The sequence below is a fragment of the Megascapheus bottae genome, chromosome 17, assembly GCF_031878675.1.
Source record: "Megascapheus bottae isolate mThoBot1 chromosome 17, mThoBot2.hap1, whole genome shotgun sequence".
NCBI lineage: Eukaryota > Metazoa > Chordata > Mammalia > Rodentia > Geomyidae > Megascapheus > Megascapheus bottae.
The window spans coordinates 51,433,568-51,452,105 of record NC_143525.1 but is presented as its reverse complement, the minus strand read 5'-3'; the positions used below and the strand labels follow the sequence as shown (position 1 = coordinate 51,452,105).

General features: G+C 51.4%; 1 protein-coding gene across 3 annotated transcripts in view; it reads right to left on the bottom strand.

Moving 5' to 3' along the window:
• Positions 1-555: 555 nt before the first annotated feature.
• Positions 556-18,538, bottom strand: part of Foxk2 (forkhead box K2) — a 30,398-nt gene continuing 12,415 nt past the window's right edge. The window contains exons 3-9 of one of the 3 annotated variants that reach the window (XM_090351430.1): positions 14,481-14,628; positions 12,916-13,062; positions 8,895-9,088; positions 8,273-8,448; positions 5,848-6,144; positions 5,142-5,351; positions 556-2,968 (exon numbers count right to left, since the gene is read on the bottom strand). In XM_090351430.1, the coding sequence (XP_090207556.1) occupies positions 2,772-2,968; positions 5,142-5,351; positions 5,848-6,144; positions 8,273-8,448; positions 8,895-9,088; positions 12,916-13,062; positions 14,481-14,628 (1,369 nt within the window). In that variant the 3' untranslated portion in view covers positions 556-2,771. Of the gene's footprint in view, positions 2,969-3,812; positions 3,915-5,141; positions 5,352-5,847; positions 6,145-8,272; positions 8,449-8,894; positions 9,089-12,915; positions 13,063-14,480; positions 14,629-18,538 lie in introns of those variants that run through there. The other 2 variants (XM_090351431.1, XM_090351433.1) reach the window with 2 other exon arrangements.

Genomic DNA, 18,538 nt, shown 5'->3' with positions numbered 1-18,538 from the left:
TGGCTTCAGACTCCTGTTGAGGACGGCCCTCCTGCCTCGTCCTCCTGCCTAGTGACTCCAAGAGGGAAATGAGGATGCAAACCGATGGCACTGGTGAACAGCACTGTCCCCACACTGGGAGGCGGTGGCCGGGAGCTCCACACACTAACAGCTACCTCTCAGAGGGACCTCAGGGCCTCCCTCCAACAGCTGTGCTGGCCAGTGCTGGCTGGGCTTTGTGCACAGCAGGCGACCAGCATGCCAGAGGCCACAAGTGTGCCTACTTGAGCTCAGTACCCCAGGACCCTTCAGAAGTATGTGCGTGTGTGTTTGGGGGGAGGGGGGACTGGGTGCTGTCCCTGAGCGCTTCAGCTCAAGTCTTCTGTAGTGGAAGACTTGGAAGGCAAGTAAACAGAAGGTCAGAAGACCTGTTAAAATTTTGGGTCCACTAGGTCAGCTAGAGGCACGGCCTGCACTGCAGTCCACGGACCTATCCACTCTTGGCAACGACTGCTCAGACAAGAGCATGGGCTGAGAAGAAAAACGGAAGTGTACCAAAATGACGATACCGTTCCATTAAAGTCAATAAAAATACTTTATTAAATCTCAGGAACTTGGTATTTTAAAAATCTCCAGTCTTTGCACACAGACCACCACTCTACCTAGAGCAGCAGATGCTTGGACTTGAAGCTTGTCACCTCCCACAGGAAAACCCGAGTCCTGATGTCTTCTGCTGGCAGCCAGGTCCTGCACGTGGTGACCTCAGCACAGGAGGAAGTGGGCAAACCACCACAGGGCTCTGCAGCCCTGGCCAGGCCTCACACTGTACTTGAGACGTGGGTGCATGACCCCTTGTGCTGGGGGTGTGTGTGAGCTGCTGAATTAAGGTTCTGGAGTGGCACGCTGAGGAGACGCAGGGAAGCGGGGCCTGCCCCACTGGCAGGGTACATCTGTGGCAGGAACAAGTGTGGCTGAACCCTAAATCCAAAATGCAGGGCCTCAGCCAGGAGACAAAACCTGGGTACAGCTTGCTGACCCACGATACGCTCTCTGTCCTTTCTGGCACCCCCGTAAATTCCAGCTCATCACAACCACCGCAGCAGTGAGGAGGAAGGTGGGTGGGGCCTCAGCCTGGGCTCCAGATTGAGAAGGCCACCCGAGAGAAAACTCCTCCTCCTGTCTTTAAAACCGGACATCTCTCTAACCTACAATGCCAGAAGAAAGCCTGCAGACCATCCAGTCGGCAGTGACTGCGGGAAGCGCCACCCGGCAGCCACGCACTCCTTGCCTGAGTGGTCGCGGTCAGGGCATGCATCGGCGGAGACCAGCAGACCTGCAGGGACTCCAACCCCACGGTGTGGAGCTGGGCGGAGAGCGCAGCTGCAGCCCTGCGCCCTGGTCTGAGGGCAGATGTCACTGCTCACACACGGTCTCACTCACGATTTCTCACTTTTATTTTTCAAGTGATTGAGTTATAAAATCCATCTAGTGTGCAGTAATTCATAATTTTAATACGCATCATCTGCAGTAACATGACAGCTCCATACCGTGACGTGACACGCAATACTAGAACAGACTTGTATTTGGTCTTTATGTAAATAATGTTTTAAAATTGCCTAAATATACCATTCTGAGCCATTTCATTCCACCAGGAAAATACAGGGTTTTTTTCCCCTCTCTTTAAAAAAAAAATTAAATACCAAAATAACTACATTTAAATAAATAATGTTATGATGATGACATTAAAAGACGAGGCTGAAGCCCTCTGCCCACTTGGACCGCCTCGGCCTGCCTCCTTCCCTCTGGGTCTCGCGTTGTAGCCGAGGAAGGCTGGTCCTCAGCAGGGCGCCTCCTCTGACCTGGAGCACAGCCTGAGGGCTCTGGCAGGCGGTGAGGATCTGTGATCTTGGCTTGAAAGGGCCCAGTCGATCCGTTTCCCAAAGAAGGAAGGAAGGGTTCTGTTGTTTGGGGCATACACAACACTTAGGAGACGGCTTTACTTAAGAGGGGAGATTATTCCAGGGACAAAGTCAACATAAAGGAACAGACAGGGGAGGGCAGGGAGGCGAGCAGGTGCGTGCCGCCGGGATGCGTCCTGGTTGCCCTGCTCTTGCAGCACCCTGGCCGCATAGGCGCACAGCCGCGGCAAGGGAAGGGACGCATCAGGCCCCCCGAGGAGCGCCACCGGCGCCATGGGACGGACAGGAGCGGAGCGGAGCGTCCTCCGGGGTGAGAACAGATCACAGAAACCAACAGAAGGACTTTGCTTCTTTCCCCACATCAATCCACGTGAAAGGTCTGCAATTCCAAAATCCCCGGAGTAGAAATGGAGTGATGTGAAATGTCAAAGACCCCCATGACTACGTAAAGAAAGTACACCCCAAAATATTCTAATTCCACATGAACAACAAAACACTGTCTTGTCTCCGGGAGGGTGGTGGAGGCTCCGGCCGGGCCCTTCCGAAAGCCCAGTCCAAGATCCGCTTGCTCGGGCGCTGGCCGGGCCCTCGTGGGAGGCGTGGGCCCAAAGGCCGGTCTGGTCCTCCTTGTGGAGCTGTCGAGCGCGTGCTCGGCAGGATACCAGTTCGGAACCAGGCGAGCCGCGGTGCACTTGCTCACGCATGACTTCGTCCACGGAAGGGGTTTTAAGGCCACCTGGGTTTGTGATTTCAGTGCTGAGTAGTGAAGTCTAACCACAGGGCCCTTGCGCGGGCGGCGCCTCTGAGCGTGGACGAGAGCGACGTCTCCTTTTGGCACCACAGTGGCTGTCCGTGTGAACACTGCTCTCAGCGTTAGTTCTGGGCCCCCTTCTCCCGCACGGATACTGGCGGGGCGTCCACGCTCAGGGCGATGACGAAGCGCTCCCCGTCGTCCGCCTTGATCCGCTTTAGCTCCGGCTGCTCTGCATCGTCGCCGTTTTGGCGCTTGGTGGGCAAGGATGCCGACGCCGAGGCGTGGGTCGCCAGCATGTGCAGAGGGCTCGCGGCTGCTGCGGAGAGACGGCAAGTCAGAACCTGCACTGGGGGGGGAGACACCGCAATGCCAACCACGCCCGGGACACACTGCTGCTGAGCTCCCCGCCCTGTTACCTGGACAGAGCAAGGAACCCACCCAGGGCCCTGGTCAGCACGACCAGGACCCGAGCACAGCGCTGCAGGCTGGGGGCCAGCTTCACTCGCGCACACACACGCACTGCTAAGAAAGAGGCCGGTCCAGCCCGAGCCGCGGTGTGCCGCAGCCTGTCGGCAAGGGCCCTGTGGCCCAGTACACGGCGCCACGGCGGCGGGCACCACGGAGGGCACAGGTGCAGAACCTCACTGGAAGCCAGTGCCTACACTTCACGTGGGCAGGTAAAACCCCTAGATTTCTGCTTGGGAATCATGGAAGGACAGAAGCAGACCCTCCTGCACAGCCTCCAGTCCTGCCGCGGTGGACGGGGTGGGCGCCGGCAAGCTGAACACCAGTGACTCAAGGCCATGTGTGGTGGACCACAGAGGCAGCAGTAGAGACAGGTGGCCGTGGCCTGCCTCCGGGTGATGTGGGGTATACAGAGTATAGGACCGTATCTCAAATCAGACTGGTGCAAACAAGAGATGGGGTACCTAGCCAGAAATCCCCTCGAGAAAGAAGGCCAGGACTAGCCGCCAGCTGGCAGCCTGGCGACTCCACCAAGCGCTCACGTGCCGTTGCGGTGTATGTGCAGTACTGGAGAGCAGGGCTCCATTCCAACGTTCACCCAACAGTCAAAGAGTTACCACCAACCCTCAAAGCCTTCAAAGCCAAAACAAAACAGAGCGAAAAAGAAGAAACAGTTCCTGACTCACCCTAAGAGGCCGCGGTCACGCAGTGCCAAGGCCAGCAGACACCAAGAGAAAACGACAGGCCAATCAGCTACAGACCAGCGTCAAGTTCATGGCACATTAAGCAGAATGTACCTGTGACCCGTGGGAGACCAGTGGGAGCTGCCTGAGAATGCACACCTCCACACACGGCCACAGCGAAGGGCATGACACACTGACGTGCAAGGGGAACTAAACCCAGGGTCATCTTAGCTGACAGAACCCTGCTCATGACAGAGGAAACGGAATGGCCATCAGTCAACCCACCAGAGGGGAGTGCGGGCAGGCCTCCCGAAGCACTCCCCTGCTCCTCGCTGGACGAGCAAGCACATAAGCAGGGTGAGGAAGGAGATGGCCTAGTCAGACAGTGACACAGACCTAAACCCCAGCTGCCTGAGGTCTGGAGGCTCCAACAAGGCCTCTGTGCATGCCAGGCCGGCACTGTGCCACCCAGCTGCCCCAACCCACCCACATTCACAAGGCACGGGAAACAGTCCCAAGTGGGCAATCCACAGCTAGCCAGGATTTCTTCTTCTCCTTTTTTTTTTTTTTTTTTTTTTTGCTGGACCTGGGGCCTGAACTCAGGGCCTAGGCTCTGTCCCCAGCCTCTCTATGCTTAAGGCTAGCGCTTTACCCCTTGAGCCACAGTGCCACTTCTGACGTCTTCTAAGTAGTTTATTAGAGGCCAGCATCTGATTTTCCTGCCGAGTAGCTGGGATTACAGGTGTAATCCACTGTGTCCAGTGTCCACGCTGGACACAGAAGGGCATCATTCCCTGTTTCCACTGTCCATTCCTCAGAGGTGTCAAAAACCTGCAAACATAAACCAGCTACCCCATGTGAAGAGCAAGGCCACCTGGCAGATGGAACGCCACACGGCACAGCCGCATTCAAAGCTGCATTCACTGCAGCCAGCCCGTGCTCCTGCTCCTCGGTCCTCCTCCAGACGGTGGGTGTGTCCTCTCACCTTCCAGACAGCCCTAGTCTAACAGAAGCCCCAGCCACCAACTCTCTTCCAATCCCCAGACCTGCTGCGTCTGTGCTTCCTACAATGTAGACTGAGGTCTGAGGACTGCAATTTGCAGTCAGCCTGGGAAGGAAAATCTGTGAGAATCTTATCTCTAAGTATCCCCCAAAGCCCAAAGTGGAGCTCTGACTCAAGTGGTAGAGCACCAGCACTGAACGAAAAAGCTCAGGCCAGCTCCCAGGATCCACACACTGCATCCTCCACGCACAAAGTGGGACAGAAACAGAATGGGAGCGGCGCCCACTCCCCATGAGCCCCCCACCTCCCGGCCGCTCGGCGAGGGTGGGCGTTCTTACCACTGTTCACCTGGCCGTGCACCGCGGTGGGGAGGGGCACCACGTGGGTCCCGTTCTGAGTGACAGTCTTTATGGGGAGCTGGTGCTGGCCTAGAGGCGCCTGTTGCACGATGGTGACGGTCTGCACAGGGGTGCCGGGGGAGGCTTGGAGAATCCGGCCAGCCGCGCCCAGCGTGGCATGGCTAACTGCAGGAACAGGCTCTACTTTCACTGAAACCAGACAGGCAGCACACACGAGTGTCAGAGGAACGCCGACACGCATCTCACCGTCTCACCAGGCGCGGTGGCTCACGCCTGTCATCCCAGCTACTCGGGAGGCTAAGAGCCGAGGATAGAGTTTCTGAGTCGCCCTGGGCAAGGAAGTCCGTGAGACTCTTACCTCTAATCAACCGCCAGAAAACTGGGAGTGGGGCTGGGCTCAAGTGGCAGAGCATCTAGTCTTGAACTAAATGAAAAGCTCAGGGACAGCACCTAGTCCCTGAGTTCCAGCTCCCCTCCCCACCAAAAAATGACTGCCTGGTTTTAAGAGCAGGTGCAGCAGGTCTAAAACCAGTCAACAAGGAAGTCTGGAGAGATAGGCCAGTGTCCTGGACTGCGCAAGGCTTCAGGATCCTGGCCCCAGCACTGTAGGCAAGAAAACAGCACCCACCCCACCCCACCCACAGGACAGGACCAGGTGGACAGGTGCCCCTCCCGCCCTGCTCACCTTTGACCTCTCTGTGGTCTCCATTCTCTTGTGGCTCTGCCTTAGGAGCGGCCAGCACTGCTGCCTGAGTGACCACAGCCTGTCCAGCAACCGTGTACGTATTGGCTGGGGCCAGTGTAGCCACGCTGGCGACTGACACGGCTGGTATCTGGTGGACAACGTGAACAGTCTGCACGACGGGTGGCTGCGAGGTGGAGGTGGTCACTGGGGTGGCAACCGCGTAGGTGACCGGCTTAATGGCGGGGGGCAGCTGCCGCTGGACAGTGATTAAGACGGGCTGGCCAGAAAGAGGCGAGCCTGGCGAAGGAGGACAAGAGCAGGGCTGAGGTGCACACCCCATTCCCCCACCTGAACACTGAGGGCATCAGTGTTTTAGTGGACATCACCAGTATGGAGAGAGGTTATTATCTTGATGGGCATTTGAATTCCTAGCCCTCATTCACACAGCGGGGGGGCGTCCATTCTCACCAGGGTCCACCACACTCAAACGCAGACGGGACTGCCCTATGCCTCTGTCCCTTGTGGCTCGAGGGCTTGGACTAAAGAAAGATAGACAGGGCTGGGAGTGTGACCTAGTGGTAGAGTGCCTTCCTAGCATGCACGGAGCCCTGGGTTGGATTCCTCGGTACCACACACACAGAAAAAGCCAGAAGTAGTGCTGTGGCTCAAGTGGTAGAGCGCCAGCCTTGAGAAAGCCAAGAACAGAGCTCAGGCCCTGAGTCCAAGCACCAGGACTGGGAAAATAAATAAAGGTGATGAGGACAGTAACGATAACGTAGGGCCTGTGGGGCAGGGGGAAGGGCGCCGTAGCTCCAACTACTCACCAGCAGAGCCACCTCGGACTGTATGGACTGGCCAGTCCTACATAACACAGAATCCATACACTTCCTTTTGTTTTCGTGTGAGAGCGGGGGCTTGGACCCAGTTCAACCCTGGGCCTGGGTGCTCAAGGGTCCCTGAATCTTCTGCTCAAGGCTAGGGCTCTATAACTTTGACCCACAGCTCCACTCCACTACCAGTTGTTGTTGTTGTTGTTGTTGTTGTTTTTGCCAGTCCTGGGCTAGAACTCAGGGCCTGAGCACTGTCCTTGGACTTTCTCAAGGCTAGAGCTCTACCCCTTGAGCCTCAGCATCACTTCCGGCTTTTTCTATCTATATGGTACCTAGGAATCGAACTCAGGTCTTCATGCATGCTAGGCAAGCCCTCTACCACTAGGCCAGGCTCCTAGCCCTCCACTACCAGTTTTTGAGTGATTAATGGGAGATAACTGTCTCTTGGGGACTTTTCCACCCAGACTGGCTTGGAACTGTGATCCTCAGATTTCGGTCTAGTGAGGATTATAGACACGAGCCACTGGCAGCTGGGTGAACAACTCCTCAATAAAACTGTATTTAAACATTCTCTGGGAAAGAATGAGACCTGGAAGAAGTGTCAGGTGAGATAAGCCAAGCTCAGAGTCTTCTATGTGGAAACTAGATGTGAATTCCACAGGGGACATGGTCAATTATACCGGTCTCTCTGCGTTCACACAGAGACCAAAGGAGGACGCTGTCAGGAGAGGAACACAAGGTACCTGCCAACATGCCCCTGATGATGCAAAGTAGTACTTATCAAAATTAACGCCAGGAAATGAAGACAAGTGTTTTCTGCTGTTTTGTTTTTCCGAATCGAACTCAGGTATTCGTGCATGCTAGGCAAGCACTCTACCACTAGGCCAAACTCCTGGCCCGTTTTTCCTTTTGGCTTGCATGTTCATATGTTCATTTACGTCTTTGGGAGGGTGATGGGGCACAAAAATGGAAGAACAAAGGTGAACAAATGCAGCAGTGGTCCTCAACAGAGACTGCCGAAAAATGAACTCTACAACTTGTGGGTGCAGATGGGAGGAAAGAACTGGAAGAGGGAAGGGTAACTCTGTCTAAAAAAAAAACAAAAGTAGCTCCTCTGAATATCGTCTTTATAACAATAATAAAAAGTTCAAGGCAAAGATCTATTTATTTTTTAGTGACAGTCCTGCAGCTCAGCTCAAAATCAGGGTCGGGGCATTCCCCTGAGCCGCTTTGCTTAAGTCAGCACTCTACCACGTGAGCGAGAGAGAGTCCCGCTATGGCCTCTGGTGGTTAACTGGAGAAGGGGCCTCATGGACTTTCCTGCCCGGGCTACTTCCAAACAGTGATCCTAGATGTTTACTGTATATTAGGGCTTTGTAAAGAAGCTGCAACAGTCTATTCATTAAGCAGATACTTGTTTGGCTTCTGATCAGCGTGTCCTGCTATATTTTTTTCTACAATAGGCATAAGCTGTGCCCAGCACGTTCCTGTTTTTAAACGTTCACAATGCTTCTGGTTTTCCACTGCCTCCAACAGAGCCCCCAGCGCTGTGCCCCGAGGATGGGTGCGGGCAGAAACCCTCTGCTCCACCGTACCTGGTGCACTCTGAGCAAATCGTGCCTCCTGGATGACTGCGAGCTTGGGCTGTGCGCCACTCGGCTCCGGCTCCACGGGGGCTGGTGAGCCTTCCCTGGACAGGCTCTCGGGGGTCTGGGCACCACTGGAATGAGCAGATAGCACCCCCGCATGGTTGGGAGAAGCTGGTGCACTCCTGCGTCACCAAAGAAGACAGTGGGTTTTACAGCATTCAGAAAGGCCGCTCGTGACTTAAAAGGCTCACTTTTCAGTGTCCCTTGTCCTAGACCCACACATGCAATGCCATGGATGTGACCTGAGTGGATCTGTAGGCTGGGTACGTCGGCAGGTTCCTGAGGCTAATGCCACGCCTACTTCCTCTTTTGGGAAGAGGAGAGTACTGGAGCTATAGTTTTTAAAAACCAGGCACACCAATATTGATCTGAGGTTTAAGCAGGGAGGAACTCTGTGGCACCGCCTTGGCAGCTGAGGCCGTCCAAGGGTGTGTCTAGGTGCTCTGAACACCCTCTTCCAAACAACAGACACTCACCAAGAGGCACTGCCAGGGCCCGAGTTTCTGGGAGGAAACAGTGAGCACCAAAGATACTGACAGGCCCGGGGCACTGAGGGCTCGCCCCTTACCTGGAGGAGAGCGGCCCCAGAGGAGTTCTGAAGCAGGGCACCCCCCGGGGCCGCCGCTTCCGGAAGGCCTGCTCCACCAGCTTGCTCTCGGAGGCGGGGTCTATCCTCCAGAAGGAGCCCTTGCCCGGCTCTTCTTGGGATCGCGGCACTTTGATGAAGTAGCGATTCAGAGAGAGATTGTGGCGAATTGAATTCTATGGGACATAAGACACACAGAACTCACATAAGGCTTTGCTCTCAAGTCAAAACGTGCCATGCTAGTACCCCAAAGAGCAGAACTGCAACGTCTGCAGGCTGACAGCCCTGTGCCCCTTAATGAACAATTCGTAGTGGGCTTGGACCCTTCTGCTGTGTGTGAGAGAGAGGAAGCAATAAACCCGCACAACATGGAAAATGTACCTCCTTCCACAACAGGAAGCCGAGTACACATTCACTGCCCTCAGCAGCCTTTCCAGGGGGAGACCAAGACTTAACTGCAACCTATAACCATAGCATGAAGGTAGCTGAGGCAGGAGGCACAGCCAGACTGGCTACATGGCAGGACCAAGTACCAGCCTGGGGGGGGGGGAGGGAGGTGGGAAGGGAAGGAGAGGGGAGAAAGGGAGGAAGGGAGGGAGGAAAGAGAGAATCAAGTATAAAGTATACAACAGAGGCTAAAAATTGTGACGGGTACCAGTAATAGATACTTGGCTCTGTTTGCAAAGTGTATCCATTTGGTTTCTTAGTTGAGTCTCACAGCTCCAAAGCGTAGGGAATAAATTTCAACTCCTACTCCAATATTCTGTGTGAAAAGTCCACCTCCGGGTCTTCCACAGTCTGAGCCATACACTTAGCAGGACAAGTCACACTCGCACTTACTTATTTTGGTCTCTGGCCAGGACAGCCCAAACCTCCATCTCCTATGTGCACATATGCCGCCACGCCCTGGGGGTGGCGGCATGACATCTTAAAGACATTCTGCCTGGACTGGCCTCAAACAGGGGGCTTGCTGATCAGCTCCTGAGTGGTGGGATTGTAGGCTATAAGCCATGGATGGCTGGCCCCAATTAGCCTTCAAACAGAGTGGCCACCATGGCTTGAACTTCTCAACTGTCAAAGGCAACAATGAAACTAAATGCAGAGCCAGACCACCTGACACCATTGGGGCTGGGCCAGGCCTCTGCTGCCAGTGGACCTGAGTTACAGTGTGGGGAGCAGGAAGGGCCTGGCCCGGCTGCTGCTGACTTGGGGAACTGCTGATCAACAAGAGTGTTCATTGAGACTTGCGCAGTTCCAGTAACCAGCCACACACAGGTGAGTGCACCCTGGCCACACACACTTCGCAGGTGTAGAGGGAGATGGAGATGGAAAGCTCCTCAAACTGGATGCCCCACATGACACATGTGCCCACAAAAGTTTGGCTGTGGTCACAGCCACTCTGCACCGCTGCTGGGCTAGGATCAGAGCCAGGCCAGGCATCAAGGTCCTTAAGACTCTATTTTTATGTATTTTTTTGGTCAGTCCTGGGACTTGAACTCAGGGCCTTGGGCTTTCTCAGGACTAGCACTCTACCGCCTGAGCCATTGCACCATTTCTAGATTTTTCTGTGTATGTGGTACCAAGGAATTGAATCCAGGGCTTCATGTATGCTAGGCAAGCACTCTACCACTAGGTCACAGTCCTGGCCCCAGGTCATTAAGACTCTTATCTCTAATTAATCAGCAAAAAGGCAGAAACAGAGCAGTGGCTCAAGTGGTTGAGCCTAGTCTTAAGCAAAGGAGCTCAGGATGGCAACCCGGTGGCAGGTTTAGCGCACACACACGTGCAGTATTCAGCTATGTACACGAGAAACATCAAGAAATGTCTTCAATCAGAATAACTGGATCAATGCCAGTGACTCCACAGTTACCAAATCTTCCCATCATGACTTCGTACTAAAAGTTTAGCTTTTATGATCAAAATAAAAAGACAATTGTCTTGTCTCTGTTAGCATTAGAAATTACATTTATTCTATTTTTTAGAATGTATGGTTTACTCATTTTCTATCTTTTTTAATTCTAAAGACAGAAATTCAGCCAGGCACAGTGGCTAACGCCTAGTTACTCAGGAGGCGGAGATCTCAGGATCACAGTTCAAAGCCAGCCAGGGCACTAAAATTCTTTAGACTCTTATTTCCAATTAACCCCCAGAAAATCTGAAGTGGCACTGTGGCTCAAGGGGTAGGGTAGTAGCCTTGAACTGAAGAACTCAGGGACAATGCCCAGGCCCAGAGTTCAAGCCCTATGACTGGAAAAAAACAAATAATCCCAGAATAAGGACCAAGAGTTGGGAGATAAGTCTGGTCCTGCACAGTAAGATCCTGTCTGTCTGTCTGTCTGTCTGTCTCTCTCTCTCTCTCTCACACACACACACACACACACACACACACACACACACACACACACACACACACAGAGAAGTGTGAGCGCATGCATTCATACTGCCAAATGGGTTTCCATTTGGAATGAAACCCTTCAGTTGGGCACTGGTGGTTTACACTTGTAATACTAGCTATTCAGGAGGTTGAGATCTGAGGATTCTGGTTCTAAGCCTGATTGGACAGACAAATCTAAGGGGTCTTATCACCGATTAACTAGCAAAAAGTCAAAAGTGGGGCTGTGTTTCAAGCGACGGCAGAATAAGCATGAAGCCCTGAATATCATCAGGCAGGCAGGCAGGCAGACACAGACACGCTACTCAAAGTCCCAGGCGGCTGGTATTTCACATCATCAGAACTTTGCATAGAAAAGCTGCACTTACAGGAAAGGAGCCTCTGGTTTTCGGTCTCTTGAGTCCCTAGGGTCACAGGAAAGAGCCACTAGTGCCTGGCTTCAGTAGCATGTTCACTATCTCCTCTCACATCCTGAAGCTTAAACTCAGGACTGGTCATTGTCTCTGAGCTTTGCGGCTCAAGGCTACCACTTGAGCCACTCCAGCTTTTTTATTTGCAGGTCGTGGGGCTTGAACTCTGGGCCTGGGCGTTGTCCCTGAGCTCTTCAGCTCAAGGCTACCACCCTACACCTTGAGCCAAGCCCTACTTCTCTTTCATTTCCTAGAGGTTAACCAGAGATAAGAGCCTCAGGTTCTTTTGTGCACAGGCTGGTTTTGAACTTCGATCCTCAGATCTCAGCCCCCAGAGCAGCTAGGATTACAGGTGTAAGCCACTGTGCCTGGCTACTTCCAGCTTTTTGACCGTTAGTTGGAGATGCGTCCCATGGTCTTTTGTGCCAAGGCTGGCTTTGAACTGCGATACCCAGATCTTAGCCTCCTGAGTACAAAAGATTATATGCATGAACCATTAGTGCCTGGCTTCAACAACAGGTTTTAAAATAACTGTTCATTCGTCAGCCTCAAAGGAATTCTACAGCCATTCCCGACTATGTAGTGGGCTCTCTTTTAATATGTTTTCAATGTTCTATATTCCAAACGTACCCTTTACTTAGTAAGGTGTACTGTGTGCCCAGTGGATATCACAGAGGACCACAGGGAAGAGGCACAAGGCAGGCCACCCTGGGCGACTGGCCTGTCTCAGCACCTTTCTCCTCTCACTCTGTTTTCCAAACGTACATATGATTTAGCAAAACCAACATCCCAAACGCCACAGGCATTGAGGAGCATCTGCCAGACAAGGAAACACTGAGAAGGAAGTGGTGCTGTGGCTCAAGGGGTAGGGCAGTAGCCTTGGGCTGAAGAGCTCAGGGACAGTGCCCAGGCCCAGAGTTCAAGTCCCATGACTGGCTAAAAAGAAAAAAAAAAAAAGCAGGGGGGGAGGGGGCGTGAGGAGTGTGGCCTAGTGGTAGAGTGCTTACCTAACATGCATGAAGCCCTGGGTTCGATTCCTTGGTACCACATACATAGAAAAAGCCAAAGTGGTGCTTTAGCTCAAATGGTAGAGCTCTAGCCTTGAGGAAAGAAAGCCCAAGGACAGTGCCCAAACCCTGAGTTCAGTCTACCAAACTGGCAAAAAAAAGAAAAGAAACAAAGAAACACTGAGTGGACTCACCTGCCAGCCCTTGTCTGCTGTCCTGTAGTAGGGGTAGTTTTTTGTGATGTGTGTATAGATTCCATTTAGGGTGAGTTGTTTATCAGGAGCCATTGTAATTGCTTGTACTATCAACTGTGCATAGGAGTAAGGAGGTTTTGAATCATCCTGCATTTTAAAAAATATTAAAGTTAGCATAATCTTAACACTAAAAATTCAGGATTACTGCTTTATGATTCTCTAAAAGTACTTTATTATAAAATAATTTTAGAAACCTGGAAGAAACAAAGGAAAAGTGTAGAGAAAAAATTTAAAAAGATAGAAAGATGGAGGGATGAAGAGTGAATAATTTCAAAATACAGTGCAATTTTAAAGTTTAAAATTTTTTTAGTTAAGGCCAGGAATTTGGCCTAGTGGTAGAGTGCTTGCCTAGCATGCACAAAGACCCGGTTTGATTTCTTGTACCATACAGAAAAAAAAGCTGGATGTAGTGCTGGGCCTCAAGTGGTAGAGTGCTAGCCTTGAGAAAGCTCAAGGACAGTGCTCAGGCCCTGAGTTCAAGCCCAGGACTGGCAAAAACAAACAAACAAACAAACATCAAGTTAAACTAGCTGAGTGGTTAGCTACAGCACACCAACTGTTCCGGTGGCAGCAGGGAGGGCTGGGCACGGGATAGGACACCACGTGACAGCGCTCGGCGCTGAAGTGCTGCCTTCTTTCTTTATACATTTCTTTTCTTTCTTTTTTTTTTGGTGGGTCTGGGCCTGGGCGCTGTCCCTGAGCTCTTCAGCTCAAGGCCACTGCCCCATTTCCCCATTACTAGTGGTCAATTGGAGATAAGAGTCTCACAGATTTTAGTGCCCAGTCTGGCTCTGAACCGCGATCCTCAGATCTCAGCCTTCTGAGTGGCTAGGACTGCGCCCAGATTTCCCTATATATTCCTTAAAGATTCAATACAGTGAGGGTGCCCAGGGGCTCACACCTGTAATCCTAGCTAGATCTAAGGACTGCCATTTGGCACTCAGACAAGGCCATAAGTGGTACTGTGGTAGTGCAAGTGCCACAAGTGCTCGCCTTGAGCAGAAGAGGCTCAGGACAGCACCAAGTCCCTGAGTTCAAGCAAAAACCAGGGGGGAAAAGTTGAGTGTGTAGTTCACGCCTGTCATCTCAGCCACGAGGAAAGCAAATAGGAGGATCTCAGTCCAGTGAAAACAATGGAAGGGCAGGGACGGGAGGACAACACGACACCGTCCACAGAGAACTGCACTCGTTACCTGACTCACACAACTGCAGTCCCGCTGTACTTCACCTTCATGATTAAAACCAGTGCAAAAGGGACTACGAAGACGGCTCAAGCAGAGAGTCTCTGAGCAGCAAGCACATTAAGTGAAACCCTAATACCACTAAAAGTTAGAATTAACAAAAAAAAAATCCCAACGAGAGACAAATTCCCCAGCAGACCCATGGAGAGGCCACATCACTGACACAGGAGGATGCACCACTCTCCACGGCTCTGGTGTGCAGAGATAGACAGACAGACAGACAGACAGACGGAACAAGGCCAGTGAAGACTGCAAAACAGTTACCTTTGGACTGTCTCCACCGGAAGCTTCCTTTTCGTTTTCTGGCTGTGAGCTGTCAGCTATTAAATTGAGGTCGGATGGTATCACACGGCCCATTTTGTACCCTGAAGACCCTGCTCCCCGGGGACTGGATGGGCAGGAGTTCGCAGCGCTGGGGAGGAGGAAGAAAAGGTCACTGCTTTAGTCTACTATGAAACATATATTGCATTGTGATTTTATGTGTGAGTACCAGTCCTGGGGCTTGAACTCGGGGCCTAGGCACTATCACTAAGCTTTGTTGCTCAAGTCTGGTGCTTTACCACTTAAGCCACAGCTCCACTTACAGCTTTTTGGTGGTTAACTGGACATACATATTCTCATGGACTTTCCCACCCAGGCTGGCTTCCAACCAAGATACTGTGTATAGCTTCCGGCGTAGCTAGGATTACAGGCGTGGGCCCCTGGTACCTGGCTATCCTGGGCTTCTTTAATTTGCTCTGAGGTGGGGAGAGGAGGAGAGTCAGAAGCACCTGCCATTCCTGTGAAGTAAGGTAGAAGAGACAGGGTATGGCATGTAGTGTGCTCAGCTCCTCCCAGGGCTGAGTGGGGACCAGACCCACCTTGACGATCAGGTGGGGGCCTGGGTGTCCAGGACACAAGCTAGGTCCTCTAGCCCACACCCAGAAATGAGCCAGGCAACAACCCACACAAGATGGGCCAGGTGGAGCCTTGTTCTAGGCCTCCCCTTGACTCCAGGCTGTCTGTCCCTGGGACACTCAGCTCCATTCCACAGAGCATCCATATGCACTGAGAAAGAGGAAGAGCTGCTGAAATGCGATTATAAAAAGGCCCTGGTGGCCCACGCCATAATCCTAGCAACTCAAGAGGATGAAGATGAGATTAGGATTCAAAGCCAGCCTAGGTAGAAGAGTCCTTGATTTTGTCTTTTTTTTTGCCAGTCCCGGGCTTGAGCTCAGGGCCTGAGCACTGCCCTTGAACTTCCTCAAGGCTAGAGCTCTACCACTGAACCTCAGCACCACTTCTGGCTTTCTTCCATGTAGATGGTGTCAAGGAATCGGACCCCGGTCTCTGTGCATGCTAGGTAAGCACTCTACCACCAGGCCAAACTCCTGGTCCCACCATGACTTCCCCCCCCTTTTTTTTTTGCCAATCCTGGAGCTTGAACTTAGGGCCTGGGCACTGTCCCTGAGCTTCTTTTGCTCAAGGCTAGTGCTGTACAACTTGAGCCATAGCACCACTTCCAACTTTTTCTATGTATGTGGTACTGAGGAATCTAACCCAGGGCTATGTACATGATAGGCAAGCATTCCATCAGTAAGCCACATTCCCAATCCCTCCATGTATCTTTTTTTTTTTTCTTTTTTCTGGTCCTGGGGACTGAACGTATGGCTTGAGCATTGTCCTTAGGATTTCCTTGAGTGCTCTACCACTTGAGCCACAGCACCACTTCCAGCTTTTCTATGTATGTGGTACTGAGGAATGGAACCCGGGTCTATGTGCATGCTAGGCAAGTGCTCTACCACTAGGCCAAACTCCCAGACCCCTCCATGACTCTTTATCTCCAATAAATTACTTAGAAAAAGCTGGAGTGTAGCTGTGGCTAGTACTATATGGCACAAAGAGGCTGAAGGAGTGCCTAGGCCTGCGTGCAAGCTCCAGGACTGACAAACAAAACAGAACAAAAACACCACACAACATGAACATTAACTAAGGAAGTTTCCTCCAAGAAAACTGCTAACGGGGCTTGGAATGTGGCGCGTGCGCATGCGTGCATGCATGCACTCGCATACACACACGCACACACACGCACAGTAGTCTTTATAAAAGCTAGGTTCTACAAATGAGTGAAACCAAAAATGGGCGGTATGTGGCACTGTGGGCTTGGCTTATGTCACAGTTCTATCCACTCTCCTGAAAGTGACATGATTTCATTCTTCTTCATGGCTAAATAATATTTTATGTCATACATATGCCCTATTTTCCTTATCTACTCATCTGACGTTGAGCACCTCAGCTGACTCCACTGCTTGGCTATTGCCAAGCGACAAACAAAGCTACAGTGAGCACTGTTTTTCAGGAATCTTTCTTGGATGCTGATCTAGATTCCTAATTTATGATCAATGGTGGAATAATAATTGGTGACAAGTCTGTTCTGTCTCATTGAGGAACCTCCACACCACCTTCCAGTGCTATACCAGTTTAGACTCAGATCCACAAGTGAAAGGAGTTTCCTTTTGCTTCGCATGCTTGCCAGCTTTGCTGGTGGACCACTGTCCTGGGAGAGGTGGAATCACGGTACAGCTCTACCACACTCACTTGCTGCTTTTGGTTGGTTGGTTCCTTTATGGTGTTCGGCCTCTCTCCTCCTTTCCTGTGGTTGAAGCTGTCTTCCTCTTTCTCTCTACAGAATCTAATCCTTCCTGTGCTGTTGCTACAACCTTCTCTTCTCAACTATGGAGTAAGGAGGGCATACATTTTTAATCTGCTTCCTTCCCCTGCTTCTCAAACTTTGTTGGTGGCCTTTTTGGAGACAGAATCTCACGGCACAGCCCAGGTAGGGCTTGAACATACAATCCTGACTACCTCCTAAGTGCTGGGATTACAGGAATGCAACTGCTTAGCTTTGTTTTGACTACTGTGAGTCCATGAGATTCCAAATAATAATCTCATGATATTTCTGCAAAATACACTGGAATTTTGATGGGGGTGACATAAGTCTACAGACTGCTCTGGGTAGATTAAGTCTTCTATCCCAAGACAGGAAAAGGTAGAAGAGTGTTTGCTATTTTTTGTTTTGGTTTTTTTTGGGTCAGTTGTAGGACTTAAACTCTGGGCCTGGGCGCTGTCCCTAAACTCTTCAGCTCAAGGCTACTGCCCTTCCCATGAACCACAGCGCCACTTCCATTTTTTCTGGTGGTTAAGTGGAGATTAGAGTTTCATGGACTTTAGTGCCTGGGCTGGCTTTGAACCATGATCCTCAGATCTCAGCCTCCTGGGTAGCCAGGATGACAGACATGAGGCACCGCACCCAGCTTGTTGGTCTTTTTTTTTTTTTTTTAATTAATTTAATTAATTTACTTCAGTCCTTGAGCTTGAACTATGGGCCTGGTGCTGTCCCTGGGGGCTCTTCAGCTCAATGTTAGCACTCTACCACTTTGAGCCATGGTGCCAGTTGAGGTTTTCTGATGGTTAACTGGAGATAAGTCTTATGGGCTTTTGTGTCTAGGCTGTCTTTGAACCATGGTCCTCAGATCTCAGGAGCTAGGATTACAGCACGTATGGCATGCTCATGACTTTTTAATGTCCAAAAGACCTTTCTCGTTTCCTCCCCCTCTACCCCCCCCCAATTTTTTTGCTCTTTCTTCTTTTTTGTCCTGTGATGGGGATCACAGGACAAAGGGCCTTGTTTGTACTAAGGAAGCACTCTATGCATGAGCTCTGGGCTGTGCTACATAGCCAAGGCTGGCCTCAACCTCCCTGTCCTCTTTATTCTGCTTCCTTGAGAGATGGAATTTTAAGCCATCACACTTTAGAAGGGCTATTCCTCTTTATTTTTCTGGTGGTGTGGAGGAGAGACAGCCTTGGGGTTTGAATTCAGTCATATTTCTGGTGCGTTGGCTCTCACATTTTCCCTAGACGACCTTGGACGTGATTTTCCTATTTACATTTCCCATATAACTGACTTGACTAGTGCTTGAACTGGCCTTAAATGCTGATCTTTCCAAGTAGAGGGGACAGGAGCTGCTGTTGTTCCCAGCTTCAAAACCACACACACATACCACTCACATATCACACACACATATCACACAGATATCACACACACACACACACACCACACACACACACACCACTTACATATCACACACACACACATACACACACCACACACACATACCACTCACATATCACACACACATCACACAGATATCACACACACACACGCACCACACACACACACCACTCACATATCACACACACACACCACACACACATACCACTCACATATCACACACACATATCACACAGATCACACAGACCACACACACACACACCTTTTCTGG